The following is a 17,786-nucleotide window of genomic DNA, read 5'->3' as shown; positions in this document are numbered from 1 at the left end:
GACTAGCTACTAACTCTAACTAAGAGCAACGTATTAAACTCTACAGACCTACAGACACCTCGTTAAGTCGTCTCTCTGGTGGACGAAAGCTTATTTGATTCACCCGGGTTTGCAAACTAGTGTTGCGTTCAGGTGCCACGGTAAGACTGTTCACATTTTCCACACACAAAGCACTGCGTAAGTAAGACACTTGAGCTTGTTGTTTTGAGAGAAAGAAAAACATTATAGTAAAGCTAACCATTAATAGTAATTAAATGTACTTGTGTTTTACAGCATAACATTTTAAGTTATAAACATAAAGTAGTTTTTCTGACAAATATTTTATCCAGACCCGCCTACGAATCTCTGCTTTTAAAAGTATTATTCATAACTTTATACAGTCTATGTTTCATAAGGTTCATAACCGGTTTTATGTATTACTGAGCTGAAATAAATGTTACTTTTGATGGCATCTATAGTTAAGTTGCTACGATAAACAGTGTACTGTTTTTTGTATTTTTACGGTCTATGAGCTTTCTTGGGGACGTGAATGCAGCAGAACTATTCGGATGTGACGCAGTTATTGTGACGTAAGGGACATCGTTGAAGATGGCAGCGCTGGCGTCCTTGATGCTAAAGTCTCGAGGAGGTATCACGTCTCTAAATTAATATTTTAATAATTATTCAGAAGTTTATTAATGGTATATGAAAACGCGAGAAAGGTTAATTAATTTCCAGTAGTTCTGTGCTTAACGTAAACGTGCGTTTTAAACAGCGGCGTGATTTACATGCTAACGTAGCTAGCTGTGTTAGCTAGAGGAGATGTAGTTCAGCACTGAATGTCAAAGATAGTGATGCAGCTGTAAAAGTAAACCATGACAATTCACTAGTTACCATTTAATGTAATAATAACATACACATCAGCTAACCAGTTTAGACGTTTGTTGAAAATTACTGACGTTTCTTCAACACGTGACACACCAAACTGTACTTTTAATTTATGTTTTTATAAAATGTACTCCATGCTACCCTCCACTGTGTACTTTATTGGAAAAATACACAATGACACAATGTAAGCCTCTGATTTAATGTGTTTTATTGGGAGTTTCCATCAAATAAGTTAGACTTTGTTAAATTGGTCGGATGTTGAATGAAGTCTGGTGTGCTGTCATTAGTTTACAGCACATATGAGCCAGAACTACACATTTATGTGAGTTGGTATGAATTTCTGTGTTGCTGGTTTCAGGGCTGTTGGTACCTGCTCAGTCATCTCTGCTGGACTCTCTGAGGTTTGCCAGTAAGAAAGCAGGAGGTAGCAGTAAGAACCTGGGAGGAAAGAGCCCAGGCCAGAGATATGGCTTCAAGAAACAAGATGGTAATTTATAAGTCATTTTAATCCAGTACTAATATTTCTCAATTTTCTGAAAAATGCATGTTTTAATATTCCTACAGTACAAAATGACATCTTTAAACATCAGTCCCAAAGCAAAAGAGACTGAAGTTATTATCAAGTGACAAAGAAAAGTTTAAAATCCTCACATTTGATAAGCTGGTACCAGCAAATGTTTGGCATTTGAAATTTTAAAAATGTCCTAAACGAGTAATTAAAATTGGCAGTGATAAAATTTCTGTTGATCAATCAATGGACCAATTGTTGTATTAATACTTATGATAATAAATATTTGGATTTGATCCAGCTGTCACCATCACTCTCTGTCACAGACAGTCAATGATGCAGCATAATGAGTTGTGTACCTGCAGGTTTTTGTTCCAACCAATCAGGAGCACGATTTGACCAATCAATTGTCAGTCTGAAGACTGAGATCAGTTAAATTCATTGACGATTAAATGAGTCGAACCTGGTGTGCTCCTCTTTGGTAGGAATGAAAACCTGCAGCCACATGAACCTTTATGGAATAGTTAAGACATCCGTGGTCTAACCTGAAATGGTTCTCGGTTCTGTGTTTCTTAAACCAGAACATTTGAGCTGTTATACATGTATCCCTTTCCCTGAGAGGTCCTGAAAGTTAGACTTAGTTCCTCCTGCAATGACTGCACCTTTAGTTACAAGTCAGTTCCTGGCGTGTAAAAAGTCTTCTAACTGATTTGCTGATAAGAATATTAAGTCTAGAGATATCATCAAGGCATTGAATTTAAATAATCTGACTTTTCTTTTCACCTGTTTCCAAGGAAACTTTGTCCATGCAGGTAACATCCTTGCAACACAGAGGATGATGAGGTATCACCCAGGAGCTCACGTACGTGCACATTTACTTTGAGTCTCTGTGGTAAAAATGTTGATCTGATGTGATTTCAGTGTTAAATGTTCACTTCTTGTCCTGTAGGTGGGGATGGGAACCAACAAGACACTGTTCGCTATGGAGGACGGTTACGTCAGGTTCACCAAGGAGGTCTATATCCCAGCACCACGCAACCCAGAGGTCACCAAGGTCATCACCAAGCTGCCTAAAGGAGCTGTGCTTTATAAGACCTTTATCAGCATCATGCCAGTCAAACAGGAGGGTAAGTTTAAACTGGTGGACATGGTCTGAAAGGGACTGGACTGTGAAGTCATTCTTTGTCAGGATGAAGCAGGATTTGATTTGGTGAAAAGACATTATGTGGATCCTGGAGGACTGCAACAGCTTTGACTGATAACAGGTGATTTCACTGATGAACACTGCTTCCAGTAGAGCAGAGGGAGCAATCAGTGATATCAACTGTAGACCTGCAGACTCATTCCTGTGACATATTAAACATAATGTACTGTGCTGGTTAATAAAGATTTTTATGTGTATGTCTTCATGTTTAATAAGTTGAGGTTTTTGTTCTGTGTATTATGTGCTTAATTAATCAGTATTCACAGTCTTAAGTAAAAATTGTAATACAACAATGTCAAAATATTCCATTAGTAGTAAAAGTCCTGCATTCAAGTCTTAATTAGAAAGTTACCTAAGTATTATCAAAATGTACTTAAAAGAAAAATGGCTCATTGTGCCATTTGGCCTATATCATATTTAAAATGTTCAAGTATTGTTATCATTGATCCATCAACGTGTGAGCAGCAGTTCTGTTGCAGCTGGTAGACACTAGCTATTTTATATATGGTGCCATTGCATTTTAATCTGCAAACATCTCAGATTTAAGATAATGTTTCTATCTAGTCCTACAACTTTATTTTACAGTGCAGAAAATGTAAGTGTTTTAAATTTAAATATACTTGTTTAAAGACTGTTCTAGAAATAAGTTATTGTGAAACACTCAAGAATAACAGCAGTTGTGACACTAGTGTTATGAAAAAGTTGATCTTAGAGTCTTGATTTGAATTGAAAATTTGATTTAAATTGAAAACTGGTTGACATATTCCTTTAATATAACTCAAAGGATTGAATCCAGGCTGAAATAGTCTTGATTATAGGACAAGGGAGGTTCGCAGAGCAGCACATTATGTTTAAGCTTATTGTATATTGTATGTATAAAGTTGCATGGAAATACTCAAGTAAGCGCTTCCAAAAAGTGTACTTCGATACACTCCACCACTGATAGTGTTCTTTGCGTAATTGTTAGAAAGTGCTTTAAAGCCCACTAAACTATTTTCTTAACAGCCAGGCTGTTTTCCATCAGCCCACTATTATCTGCCAAAGGTGAGGTGTGAGGTGAACAAAAGGTGACATCATCTACAGTATTTCAACGCACCATTCAGAAATGAGGACAAATACAAAAACAGGTCAACTTATTCAACAACTACTTGGGTTGTTTATGTTACCATGGAGATCTTAATGTTGGTCAAATCTGATTCCGTCTTACAGTCCTGTTTAAGCAGATTTTCATTTATTAGACTGAAACCAACTTTAAACAGCAGTTGTCAGGGATTTAAAACCACGTTTTCAAGTACTTCAATCTTTTACACCACTTAAAAAAGTTTAATACCAGAACTGACCACAAGATGTTGCCAGATCACTCTCAAATGATTTCGCTGTGAGAACCACTTATCTCAAAGTTTTCATGAACACATTTTTAAAATGTGTTTTTAACTTTTGGCAGTGCATTGTTTTAAGACAATCCTCTGGTAAGAAGATTTTTTTTTTTAAACTGCTTATTTAAAAAGAAGTATGATAATTTTCTAAATATACAAAGGAACATGCATATAAAAAAATAAAAATCAGAGTTGGAGATGCATGACCTTTAATTGGCAGTGAAATATTGCAGCTCTGTGTCTTGATTGCTCAGTCAGTTACATATAAATACAACTTTGATGATCTGTCTTACTACAGCCCTTACCATTTGAGATGCCATTGCCATTCAAGTCTGATCAAACCACTTCCACACAATCCTCATAATGTAGATTTTTGGCTGAAGTCTATGATTATTTGAAATGTATCACTAAAGAAGGATTTTTTTTTCTTTACTGTAGCTGGAGAAAACTGTGCCTGAATAAGAATGAAAAAAAATGTATTGCTGGAAAAATACAATACCACAAGTGACCACAGCATGTCATACAATCACTATGTTGTGTGCTCCAGTCTGCATCAGGATCGGTGTCCAGATTGCATGTATGCAAGTCTGCGTCTTCAAAGATTAGATTTACAATGCAGTTAGTAAAAAAAAAAAAAACAGAAGTAAAAGCTTCCTGAAGTCTGAATGCTCAGTTTGCAAAACATAAATCTTCCTCACTCAGGCATTGCTCTTCATGTGGACAATCATTTGATTTGCTGTGAATGTTAAAGCCTTCTCAGCAAGGCGTTTTGTCAGCAAGTCTTTGGAAAACCTTTCAACAGGAATCAGGAGATAAATTAGGACAGTTGTATTTCAGGGGCTTGTGGTATGCGGCGGGAGTGTGGGTAACGCCTGGTACACTGTATGGGAGTTGGAACGCCGTCATGAGGCAGAACAGGTGATGAATGTGAGGAGTTCATAGACATTGAGTTCTAATTCTTAAACAGTGGAGGGTAAATCACTTGGGGATGATTGAGGGTCGTTGTGCACTCCACTGCCTGACTGGATAATGGACCAGGGATAAACTAAAGGATGTTTTAATAAGTGTAAGCATTTGGATTCTAAGATCTCCTTTACTGTTGACTCAAAAACAAATGACTCATTAAGTTACAGAGCAACCAATGGCTATTGGGCAAGATCCACATTCTTGGTTCTCACTGCAAGCCAGCATTAGTGCAGGTCATCATCAATGGATGCAATAACAAGTACAATCAACAGCTCAACCAGATGCTTCCTGGTTGTAGGGGTTTTTTGTCCTATGTGGTTAGTGTTTGTTCTTGGTTAAAGAGTAACGCTAAGATGCCATACTTTGTCTTTTTATACGCTAAATAACAATGATTGGTGAAGTGCTTCAGGCTCAACAGAGTTACTGTTTAAACAATGACTGGACTTTCCTGGACCTCTTATACTAATTTATTTTAGTTAATCCAATGCAGCCAATATGTTTACTAACCTTGATGACCCCCCAGCTTCCCTCTAGTCCTACCTCTTTTTAGTGAGATGAGTGAGATGTCTTGACAATCATTAGATCCATTACCTTGAAATGCATTACAGCTATCTGTTGTACCCAGAGGATAAACCATAGAGATACTGCTGATTCCTTCTTGTAAGTTCTCACTTATCTAGGGAAATCTCTCAAAATCTACTGGATGGCATTGAAAGGAAATTTGTAGGGGCATTAATGACACCCAGACAGTGTATCTTAATGACTGAGTGAAATTACTTAACCGATATGGTGGGTTGCCATCAAATTTGATTCAGATATGAATTGTAATAACTTTGATCCTTTTACTTTTCGTCTTGGTTATCATCAGGTCAAACTTTTAGTCAGTTCAATGTGACCAAATATAAAACTAATTACATTCCCATTAGCCTCAGATGTACTTTGTGTTTAATGATAGTAAGTAAATCTTACGTTGCTACTACACCAAACTAAGATGGTGATCATGGTAATCATCAGCAAAATATCACTCATTTTGAGCATCATAGTGTGCTCATGTTAGCATTTAGTTCAAAACCCAGCTGTTACTGAATACAGCTTCACAGACCTGCTAGCAGATTTGACTATACAGAAAATTAATTAATCCTAAAATAATAAGATTTTGCTTGGTGTCAGTAGATAGCTTTAGCACCCCATGATCTAAATGTGTTTTTAGAGGCTTCTAGACCCTTATAAGTGTCTGATGGAGAAGCTAAACATTTTGGATTTAATTTGATTAAATCCTGGTGGAGTCAAAGGCATTGTAAAATAGACTTTTAAAAAGCCTTATGTGTCACTAAAGAATCAATTGTCAAACTTTTAAATACATCCCCCCATTATACCATTCTTGGAAAAACACAATGTGATGCCTGCCAGTAACTGCATGGACAATGTCGAGTATGTCAGTCTCACCCTCGGGGAGTGTACAGCTTGAGTCAGAGTCATTATCATGAGAATACTTTCTAACAAAATCACAGAGATCTATCAACAGTTCTGTCTCGAAACACAAGCATTCCCCGAAACTCTTTTCTTGTCTATAATGTCGTCAATTGGCTCTAACAACAGTCGTGCTCCTCCTCATGCTGTGGCTTGGCAACGAACTCTGGAGCCGTCAGGGAGCTCTGTGCTGGTCAGTACGAGGAGGCCGACCCTCGGGGTGCTGGTGATGGTTGACTGGGGTTACTGTGGCATCACTGAAGTGTGAGGAATGATCTTGTGTATGGACTGACAGGTGAACATCCAGAGTCTGCAGATCTGCAGGTCAAATTTCAAGGAAATGCTGAATGGTTTCCTCATATGTTGGTGGAGGCTTGATGGGGATGTGACAAAGAAAATATTATGATGTAACATATTTAAAGCCAACTGTACACAAGAAGCTCAGTTTATCAGTCAGGGAAGATCTAACAAAAAGATTCTTTTTGTGCCATTATGGGTAATCTTTGCGTATTTCCAGACCTCTGATTCACACTAACATCTCTGATTTGTTCAGCAATTAAAATAGGTCTGGTGTTGTACTCACCAACAGCAGCCAGTTAGAAGAATAAAAAATATCAATCAGAGATTTTGTAGGCAATATTAACCTTCCTGTTGTCTACTTGTCTTCATGTACCATGCAACTTTTGTCCTCCCAGGTCAAATTTGACAAAATACGCTATAAATCTTAAGAAAACGACCCACAATTGAATGAATGTAGTGATAATTAATTGTATTTGCAAAGAACGCAGTATGGAACCATCCATGTGATTTTCAGGCAATTAAATGAAAGGAAACTATATTTCTGACATTTGAAAACGGGTCAAATTTGACCCAAGGACATCAGGAGGGTTAAGAATCTGGGCATCATCTTCTTATGTAACTACCCATTTACATGAAAATAGCAACAGAAAAATGGCCACATCCTTTTAACATGACACTCAAGCTAAATCCTCAATGTCATTATGTATTATTCTTGAAAACTTATAATTTGATTCAGCATAAAAGCAGGTAATAAATCTCTGTTGAATGGTTAAAAAAGTGTACCTACTAACACCTTTTAAATCTTTCAAGACCCAAAGCTTATGACCATAGGTGAGAGTTTGAACTGGTAAATAACCATGTGTCCCAAAATGTGAACTATTCCTTTAATATTATTGATGTTGCTGAAGTGACATGGATGTATCACACATTTTGCTGGTAAAACTATGTTCCTCTAATTTCCTAATATATTTACAGACCACCAACTAGTCAATGACTATGTGTATGCTCACCTCGTCAGGGCAGCCACTCAGGCCAAAACGGTTTGCAATCAAACTGTGGATGTGTCTCTGCCTGTCCTTCTTACGGACGCTCTCGTAGGAAGGCAGCCGCGGCAGAGGTCCACCCAAGTGGTAGTCATTTGGCATCCCTATGATAAACAGCCCTCCAGGAAGCTAAATCACACACACAGACATCAACAAATGTTCTAATAAGAAACACAAAATAATAATTCTCATCAGTTCCTGAAACTGTGATGTTAAACGTTTTACCTGTGATCCAAGAGCTCCTTGGTTTATGGCAGCATTGTGCTCATTATGATTAAGGCCAATCAAAGAGCGCCTGCTGTTATACGGTGGAGATTCATCCTGGGAAGGGAGATCATCAGAGACCAGTTATAGTTTTCATTTTTATTTTTTATTTTAAATTAACAGTTTTTTTTAAGTTACTCTGAATTGATACACTGTTGTTAGTAATATATTAAGGTCAGAGTCCATGGCAATTTGTATACAACTTTCCATTCTCCATGCTAGTTGTATACAGAATACTAATTTACATAGTTTTGTCATTTTCTTTATGGGATATTTAAAATGCCGACATAAAAATAAATCAAACAAAGAAATTAAGTGGAAATAATACACATTTAAATTGTATTTCCTTTATATATTCCTTGACATATATGTGTATCTGTTTTATACTTCATTGAAAAAACGTGTTAAAAGGACAACAATGACCTTTTTTGTCTTTAACTTAAGTATCACTGTGACATGACTTTTGCATGCCACATTTAAATCAAATCATAGTACAATAAACAATGTAAAGAAGTGAAAAAATACAATATAATATATATAGAAAATACATAATACAATGTGGTTTTGTTGTTTGTTTGTTTTTTTACATTTGTTTGGTTTGTTTTTCTGTAGGCATTTTAAATCTCCCACAGTTTTTGATCATTATCTTTTTCCATCTTAATATGAATCTATAATGCTCAGAGACACTAATGATGTAGGCCAAGAAATAAGGCCACCTAGATCCTGGTTTCCTGATTCTCTTGTGGTAATGTGATATGAATTATGAAATGATGTGTCCATGAATTCTTTTTTTGTGTAGTCAGCTCTGGGTTAGGCTGACCAATTGAGATATTCCTCCAGGGCACTGGCGCCCAAATCTCCAAAGGTCTAAGTTGGTTTTAGTCATTTCATTAAGGTCAATATCACAATATCAGCAAGTGTTTGCCTCAGGGCCCTGAGCAGGTCAATCCAGCCATGTCTAGACCTACACTCCTTTTTTATAGCTGTTGTTGCTGGTTTATTGGTTCTCTTTTATTCTTTTGTAAACTCATAGGTATCTTGTTAGTGAATGCCCCCACACATATATTAAATCTAATAATGCTGTGCTGTATCTCTGTGTAGATGATGGTTCTTACTGTGTAGTGTTCTGTTCTGTGGGGTCTGAATGCGCAGCACAGAGGATCTCTTCTGCAGAGCACTATCACCAGCGTTAGGATGATTATACAAAACACTACACAGGACACTGAAGTGGAAGAGAGAAACAGAGCATGGTTACTGCCTCAGAAGGACAAAAGTTACATTAACAGTGGAGTCTAGAGAACATATTATACTACATAAAGCCATGTATCTGGACAACAATTACCAGTAAAATGAGTGTGTATGTATTGCCCACAAGCAGTACTCGTTTTTACAAAGAGACAGTTTTTAGGTTGCTAATATTTTCTTCTGATATTTAAGGATGTGTATGTTTTGACAGTTTATACAGATACACAGGAAAATAAGTTTGGTCATCCAGTTAAGATATTTATGTGGAAAACTCACCACTCAGATTAAAAATTCATATCTGTAGCAAGATGCCCCCCAGTGGTTTAGGGGCAAAATACCCTGAGGCATCTTACCCTACACTCATATTTTTCTCTTTAGTCTGATATGTTAATGTAAATAAAATATATACATTAATATATACATTGTAAAATGATTTCAAGAATTACTAAAACTGAACTCATCTTATAATGTCACTTTTTAGTAAAATGCCCAGTCCCCATCCTTCACCTTTCAGCCATCATCATTATCAGCTAGTTAGCTAGCTCCTTAAAGAGCTGTGAGTCTTTCTTTAAGGAACGTCTTTTGAAACTTAACTGAAAAGATCAACTAGCTGCTACTGCTAACACTAGCTCTGAACTTTGCTGATGAATATGAATACAAAGTCACAAGTTAGCTGGCTAATTAGGCAGCATGCTAAATGCTGTAAAAGGAGAGGTTAGCGGTCGTTTATTCAGAATAATGTTGCTAGGTAACATGTAGCTTTAATATGCTAATTAAAAGGAGAGGTTAGTGGTTGATTCAATCAATCAATCAATCAATCAATCTTCATTTGTATAGCGCCCAATCACAACAAAGTTATCTCAAGGCACTTTACACATAGAGCAGGTTCTAAACCGAACTCTTCAGGTTTTAACTTTAAAGAGACCCAACATTCCCAAAAAAACTCCCTTTTAACAGGAAGAACCCTCAGAACCAGACTCAGAGTGGGCTCGACCGTTAAAAGAACATAAAGACTCAATATAAATAAATAAACATAATTAAAAATAAATAAATAAATGCATTTGATTTAATTGTATTTTGCAATTTAAATGATCTGCAAACTTATGCAAGTGAATTTGCTAAAACAACTAAATGTAACACTCAATACATTACACTCAAAAGTGTGTTGATTTGTTGATCATATTATACAGAAATCATGTTGAAGAGGCACATCTTCCCCTTGTCTGTTATTAGTGATACAGGCTTATAGTTAATACATATGCAGCTGAGTCTAAGAGCTAAGCTTTTCTTCTCTGTTTAGGACAGACACTTAGTTGAACTTTCACACTGAAGGTTAATGTGAGTCTAAATAACACAGTGCTGTACTCACCTGAAGCTACAATGACAATCAGCGCCTCTTCATCCATCGTAGATATCTTTCTTAGCTTTGGAGCGGAAAAACACATTCAGCTTTTTTTTTGCTTCTTCAGTCTGAACATATATTTCCTACAACAGCAAGAAAAACAGTCGAGCTGAAATGAAACTGCTGACTGTCTTGATTTGTTTCCTGGACTTTTTCAAAAACTCCTGAACACCAGAGCTCACAGGATTAACAAGCGGGTAAACATTAACACCATGTCAGAAGAGAGTTTGTCTATCCAGTAGAAATAACTCACCTCAAACTGCCCTGTCCTCACTCAGTGCAGAGGAAAAAAAGACTGAGGGAAAAAAACATCTGCAAACGTGACTCTTGTGCAAACTCTGCTGGAAGGCAAAGGAGACACGCCTATGAGGTGTCTTTAACATAACACTTATATCTAATGATAAGCACAATAGATAAGCTAAGGGTAAGCTTTCCAAAAACAATGCAATCAACAATAGTCAAAACCATGAAATAGAGATAAAATATAGAATTAAAAACACAAAAAGGATGAAGAATACAGTCTGTGAAAGTATAAGAGTCTTTTCATAAAAGATTAAACTGATTCTGTTTGCCCGAGACACAACTGAGGCCCCTTGGTAAGAAGATGGGTAGAAGGAACAACTAGAAGACTAAAATCACTACTTAATACATATTTCATATGATAATGTAATATTATAGTAAGTATAAGTATATATTTATATAGTATTTTTTAGAAAAACTCAAACTAAAAAGTAATTCATTCAGAAGTGAACGCTGTGTATTCTGAAGTTATTTTCAGATAAAGTTTCACTGGCAAATATGAACCATGTGACATGGTTCATATAAAAGCACTGTGTATGAAGCAGTGTGCTTTAGCAGGCGCTAAGGTGATGGGCTTTGTTCCAATATTATGTGATAAGGATTTAAATCATTCTCATTTACTGTACACATTACACAGTACACTGTACAATACTTATATTAGATCATACATTTGGCCAAATGATATGTTTGTACTTTACGTGTCATGTAAGGGATTCATTTTGAGCTAAATTAGAATGAAAAACCACCTGCAGTGTCTTCTTTGAAACTCAGCATCTCTTTGATTACATGGCAGAAAATATTCACATATTTGACAAATAATAAAATAAGATCATCCTTTATTAGTCCCACAGTGGGGATTTGTACAGTATTGCAGCAGCAATTAGGTAACAAAAATAGAAAATTAAATTAAATTAAATTAAAATAATAAATGATAAGTGAGTAAACAATCGATAAAACAATAGCAGTGAAAAATAGAGTAAAAAAATAGTAACATTATATACAAGATTTATATTGGTGTTAGAATAATATAATGATAATTATAATGTTAATTTACTTAATGAGTGTGATATTGATATTACACAGATTTTAAAGTAAAAAAATTATATTGCACAGTTGAACGGTAAGTTGTAATTATGTTAAACAGTAATGTACATTAAAAAGTGCAGTTAGTCAGTTTTTCAGGTCAGAGGTGTGTGAGGTTTACTGGTAGCAGTGCTTCTTGTACAGTCTGACAGCTGCATGGAGGAAGGACCTGTGATGTCACTCCTTCACACACTTTAGGTGAAGCTGGGATCTTAAGGTCCATTTAAAGAAGTAGCTGTCCCAGAGCCTTCAACCATATCTCATGGTCCTCATCAGCAGAGTTTACTCAGTTGCCATGGAGTTCATTGATGTTCAAGCTTTGCAGGATTCTCAGCACCTGTAGGACTTAAAAGCTCAAATATGCAAAATGTCTATGTAGCATATAAAACATCTGCATGTTCTGTTTATTTATGCATTTTACTTCACAGTTATTTCTGTTACACTTTATCTCATCATCACATAACATGAACACATTTTTAAATTCAGTCAACAAGTTTATTGACTAAATAATGACATGAAAAATGAAAGCTATGAAAGCAGAGCGCCCTGGTGGTTCAAAGCCAGCCAGGGACCGATGCTGCAGGTCATCCCCCTCTCTCTCCCTGTTTCCTGTCGGCCTCTCTGCCAGTTACTATATAAATAAAGGCAAAAAACAATGAAAATTTAAAGGAAAACAATATAAAATAACAGAAAAAATGAAAATTTTAAAAAAGTGTAAATGAAAACAAAAAATCTTTAAAGGAGTTAAAGGACGATTAATATATTTGTATATCAGATGTTTTTCTGCTTTAGGGCATCTTGAGGTGGAACCAGGACACAATGTTCTTCCTCATCCTCTTGAAGAAGCCTCTCTTGGTGATTTTGGTCTCTGAAAACCACAAAGATGTCTGTTGTTAGTTTGATCAAAGCAGTAGACTCATGGAGATCATGAAGGTTTTGAACCTGTGACTAACCAGGCTGATCAGACTCCACCAACAATGCCGAGACACTTTCTACATCTGTAAAAACCGTTTCCTCCTGAGGAGTCATCGTCTCGGGTTCAGCATCACAGAGTACAGGGCAGTGGACGCTCTGGGGTGACGACGGCTGCTGAGCGACCTCAATCTCCTCCACGTCAACCGCCTTCATGTTGTGGCTGCTGTGATGCTCCACTGTGAAGAACGGGTGTTTGAGTACTTTCAGAGGAACAATGCGTTCGTTCTTGTCCACCAGCAACATTTTCTTCACCAGGTCCACAAAGTCTAGATGCTGTTTGTGAACGGCCTTGTTACTAAAGCACATCATCTAGAACGAGAAGAATTTAAAGTCAAAAACAGATCTAATAACTTTATTGGATATCAATGACGATATCAATTTAAACTCAACTCAACTCAAAAGAGATAACTTACATCTTCTAAGACATCCGGAGAGCGGATGTAAAATGGTCTGGTGTCACGGTGTCGGTGTCCGGTTTGCCAAGCGAACTCCTCAGGGGTCTACAAAGACACACATTACATTACATTAGATAGGTAGGTAGGTTTTATAAGATATAGATAGATAAGATAGATACCTTGAGTTTCCAGATCTGCTGATTGTAGCTACTCTCAACATTAAAGTAGTAGGTGCTATATAGCCCACAGTTCAGTAAATGGTCAGGTGGTTGACCCAGAGTGTCCACAATGAATTTCATCTGGAGACATTATCACACACACAAAGATATCATCATATGATCCAGGAGCTGATGTCTTATTAGTAAGTTCACTTCTTTGAGGACCTAATAGAGAATTTAGCAGTCTGTAAAGAGGATGCTTACCATGTCGTATTCATTGGATCCAGGAAACAATGAGAAGCCCAATGCTACTTCTGCTGCAATAAGACCAAGGCTCCACATATCGATCTGTTCTGAGTAGTCCAGACCCAGGATTACCTCTGGAGCTCTGAGCAAAGAGGAGAAAAGTCACACTGTAGGTTACTAAACTCTTCTTTTTATGTGGGGATCATCAAATCTTGCTTTTCTCTGTGACTCAGCTTCTCACTCAATCACAGCCGACACTGGAGCTCCCCAGTACAGCATCTATAACACATGACTCTCCAGTTGCTGCACTCACCTGTACCATAACGTCTGGGTGCATGAGCCTGGTGTGGCATCAGATGTGTGGTGAGCCAGGCCGAAGTCGATGATTTTGACCTGCAGGGACTTCTGCCTGCGATCAACCACCATCACATTCTCAGGCTTCAAGTCGGCGTGGATGAGCTCTAGGGACTGGAGGTGCAGCAAGGCCGTGGTCAGCTGACAACACACAATCATTTATTCTGGTTAGGTCAAGATGTACATAGATATTGATTTCCTGTTCATCTTTAGCTATGCAGTCAACGGTTCTTAATGGATGGATACTTCCAAGAGGAGTAAAGAAGAAAACCTATCATACCTGATGTAGCACAGGGTGGAGCTCTTCCATGGAGAGAGGCTGGAAGCACCTCTGCTCCATGAAGTGGAACAGACTCAGGTCGAGCAGCTCGAACTTAAGACAAATGAATTGCCGGTGGAGGAATACGCCATCCCATTTTACCAGGCTGCATGCGTCGGCATCGAGAGTCTGTAGCTGTCTGAGGATTTTAATCTGTGGAGGATTTTTATGGTTTAGTCACCTACAAGACAAACTGGGAAGGTTTTAGCTATGTGATAGATGTTTGTGCTTTACCTCTTTCAGCGCCTGCATGGTTAAATGGGGCTCATCTTTGGTTATCTTGATGGCCACCTTTGTGTTGGTCGCAACATCTAGACACCTGGCTACCTTCCCGGAACTTCCTTCTCCAAGAAAATCCTGTACTTCATAATGTGAAGCTAGCTGGGTGCCTTTCCATATAGGGAAGTAGTCTGTTGGAAGAAGAGGAGATGGACAATCTACAGAACACCTAACAGCACATCTATGTATCAACGAAAAACTATAGGGAAGATAGTATCAAACCCTTTTAGATCAAACTTTTTGGGATAAGAATTAGAATTCCTCTGAAGCAGAGAAATAAATAAGCAGAATAAGTCATTACTTCTAACATGCTTAGTGATATAAAAGCTAATTCAAACCAAACTGTGAAGGTTCAATCTGTGTCCAGGTTGATTTAATTGCTGCAAACCTGAAAAAACTGTTGTCCAAAGAATATACTTTGGATTTTATTTTGTTTTATATCTATATCTACAGCAAGGAAAATCACATCAAAACTATTCCTGAATGATTCCAACTGCATTTTTTCCCAGATCACAACACATGGAGATTCATTTAGATTCAATCTCATTTGTCTATTTGAGGGCTTTACTTTATCACCTTCACATTTTTGAAAATAAAATGTATATATTTACTTTACACACAGTAGAATAACTTTAGTTCAAGTGAAATGTAATAATTGTGTCTTGTTAAAAGTTTGATCAATACTGTTAAAATATAGATATAAAAACAAATAAATACATTTGAGTCATTTGTTCCATATATGCACATAACTAAAGAGTCTTCTGTGCTTCTCAGTTGTTTACAGTTTAAGATATTTGACTTTTTTTAAACCACTCCCAGCTTACTTGATATGTAACTTGACATTTTTGAAGTAAGTTCAATACAAATGTAGAAATACTGATGTATAGAACAACAGGAACAGAAGATTTCTCTGCAGTTTCAGTCGATGTGATCTGAAGGTCTGATGTGTTCTATATCTGTAGACCTGTGGGTTCTAGATCACTGTTAGGTCACATTCTATGAACAGTGTGTGGAATGAATGATGCCATAGAACAATATCAGTCACATGTACAGGCATCATTTAGTAGAAAACATGAATTTATCAACACAATATATATCAGATGTAAAACTCTGACAGATTATGACACAGCCTCATTGGCTAGTAATGAAACCAGACCTATTAATCAATAATCAGAATTTAAAAAAGAAATATCACAAAAAGTAGCACACAGTAGAGATAAAGAAGAGGGGAAATATGTTAAGAAACAATAAAATAATTAAATCAAAACAGTTTAAAAAAAATACACTTTATATTTTATTTTATTGTTAAAGTGGCCGCAATAGATTTTCAATGTTTTTTGTTGTGTTTGCCTCAGCAGGATGTTTGATACTCTCTCTGTACTGATATCTTTAAATCTACAGGTGATTTCTCTTTTTCAGTTTTCATGTTGTAACTTGATGAATTCCCTCTGTTGGTGTATCTCTGTGTTTTTTAGGTGGTTCTACATTTTGCTGTCATTGACTGAATAATAGCAGAAGAGAGGGGTGAAGAGGGGTTCACTCAGGGTGCCATACAAGCTACAACCACCACTGAGCATGTGAGGCTCAGATGGAAATAGGAGGTATAAGAGATGCACTCAGTGTACATTAGAGCTGCAGCCTTAAGGTTGGACTTGAGTCAGAGTGAAGCACAGAGTAGCTAAAATACTCCTTTACAAGTCAAAGTCCTGAATCCAACATAAGAAGAAATAGTAGCCAGGAGTATTATCAATATATTTCAATGTATTATTCAACCATCTGGATTGGGATTATTGGTGCATATGTCATGTGTATACTTTGCATATAGTTGATCTAATGTATCATATTTTGTAAAATGATGTAAAATCTCAGTAGTCATAATAATAATGTAGTGGAGTAAAAACATTTGCCTCTGAAGTTTAATCAATGCAGTTTTATTCAAAATATTTAAAGATACAATTTGAGACAAGCAAGATTGTAAAAGTGCATATACAGTTCATTCACACACACACACACACACACACACACACACACACACACACACACACACACACACACACACACACACACGCACACAAAGATGGTCTAAAGACACAAATAGTAATATTAATAAACAATGTTAGAAAGAGAATATACATCCAACATCACAAAAGCACATATTGTGTTATAACCAAACGTCCTCCTGTTGGTCTAAATTCACATTCCTATCCAACTGTGACCATAAGACACATTTTTCAATGAAGGGGGACTTTAATGAGGATGAGATGTCATTTTAACATGAATTGTGCCTTTTTGTGGAAAAAAAATCAGACATTTATTATTATCATAAGCAGAGCACTTGTAATACTTTAACTACAATAAGATCATAATACTTATGTACTTTCACTGTAATACTTTAACTAGGCCTACATCAAGCTAATAATACTACAGTACTTTGACTGTAATACTTACTACTACTACTACTACATCACTCATAATACTTATGTACTTTTACTCTGGTAGGAGTTTTGTGCAGGAATTTCTACTTGTAATTGAGTATTTTTACATTGAGGTTTTGCTCATTTTCCTTCACTAATGATCAGAATACTTCCTCTCCCACGTGTCCTTTTAATAGCCTGTGACTTGGAGTTCCTTAAAACACTTAAAACAGCTCCTTCATCCTCACCCACACCCTTCCTCTCTCTCTCTTATCCTCTCATCCTCTCATCCACAGTCTTCACTTCCTCTCAGTGTCTGCTCAGTCTCTCCATCCTCCTCACGCTGCCGTCACACCCCCTGCCTTCGCATAGCATTGTGTAGGTGTGGGTGATCGATCACGACATGCCTTTTAAATGTGAGGTGATGTAGGCAGGATCCCGCTGACTGTGATTCACTAAGAACAAAAAAAGAAAGGAGGAGCTTATAGAGGAGCTGGAGGAGAGAGGGGAGAGAGAGGAGAGGGTGTTTGCTGGACTGGATGTGTGGGGAGAGTTTGTGGGTGCTTCATCAGCTTTTATTTCTGTTGTAGAAGCACGCAGTGAGGGGAGGAAGACAGG

At 37.0% G+C, this 17,786-nt stretch overlaps 1 protein-coding gene across 1 annotated transcript; it reads left to right on the top strand.

Annotated features, from left to right (window-relative positions):
* The first annotated feature begins 587 nt into the window (after nucleotides 1-587).
* mrpl27 (mitochondrial ribosomal protein L27) lies at nucleotides 588-2,776 on the top strand. Its single transcript, XM_053341337.1, has 4 exons — nucleotides 588-628; nucleotides 1,226-1,354; nucleotides 2,170-2,237; nucleotides 2,325-2,776. Exons 1-4 carry the CDS (start codon nucleotides 589-591, stop codon nucleotides 2,529-2,531), a joined length of 444 nt encoding a protein of 147 aa, XP_053197312.1. The 5' UTR covers nucleotide 588; the 3' UTR covers nucleotides 2,532-2,776.
* Nucleotides 2,777-17,786: the final 15,010 nt, after the last annotated feature.

The sequence above is a fragment of the Scomber japonicus genome, chromosome 20 (assembly GCF_027409825.1).
Source record: "Scomber japonicus isolate fScoJap1 chromosome 20, fScoJap1.pri, whole genome shotgun sequence".
Classification (NCBI taxonomy): Eukaryota; Metazoa; Chordata; class Actinopteri; order Scombriformes; family Scombridae; genus Scomber; species Scomber japonicus.
The sequence above is the reverse complement of the archived record's forward strand: the minus strand, read 5'-3'. Positions and strand labels throughout refer to the sequence as shown.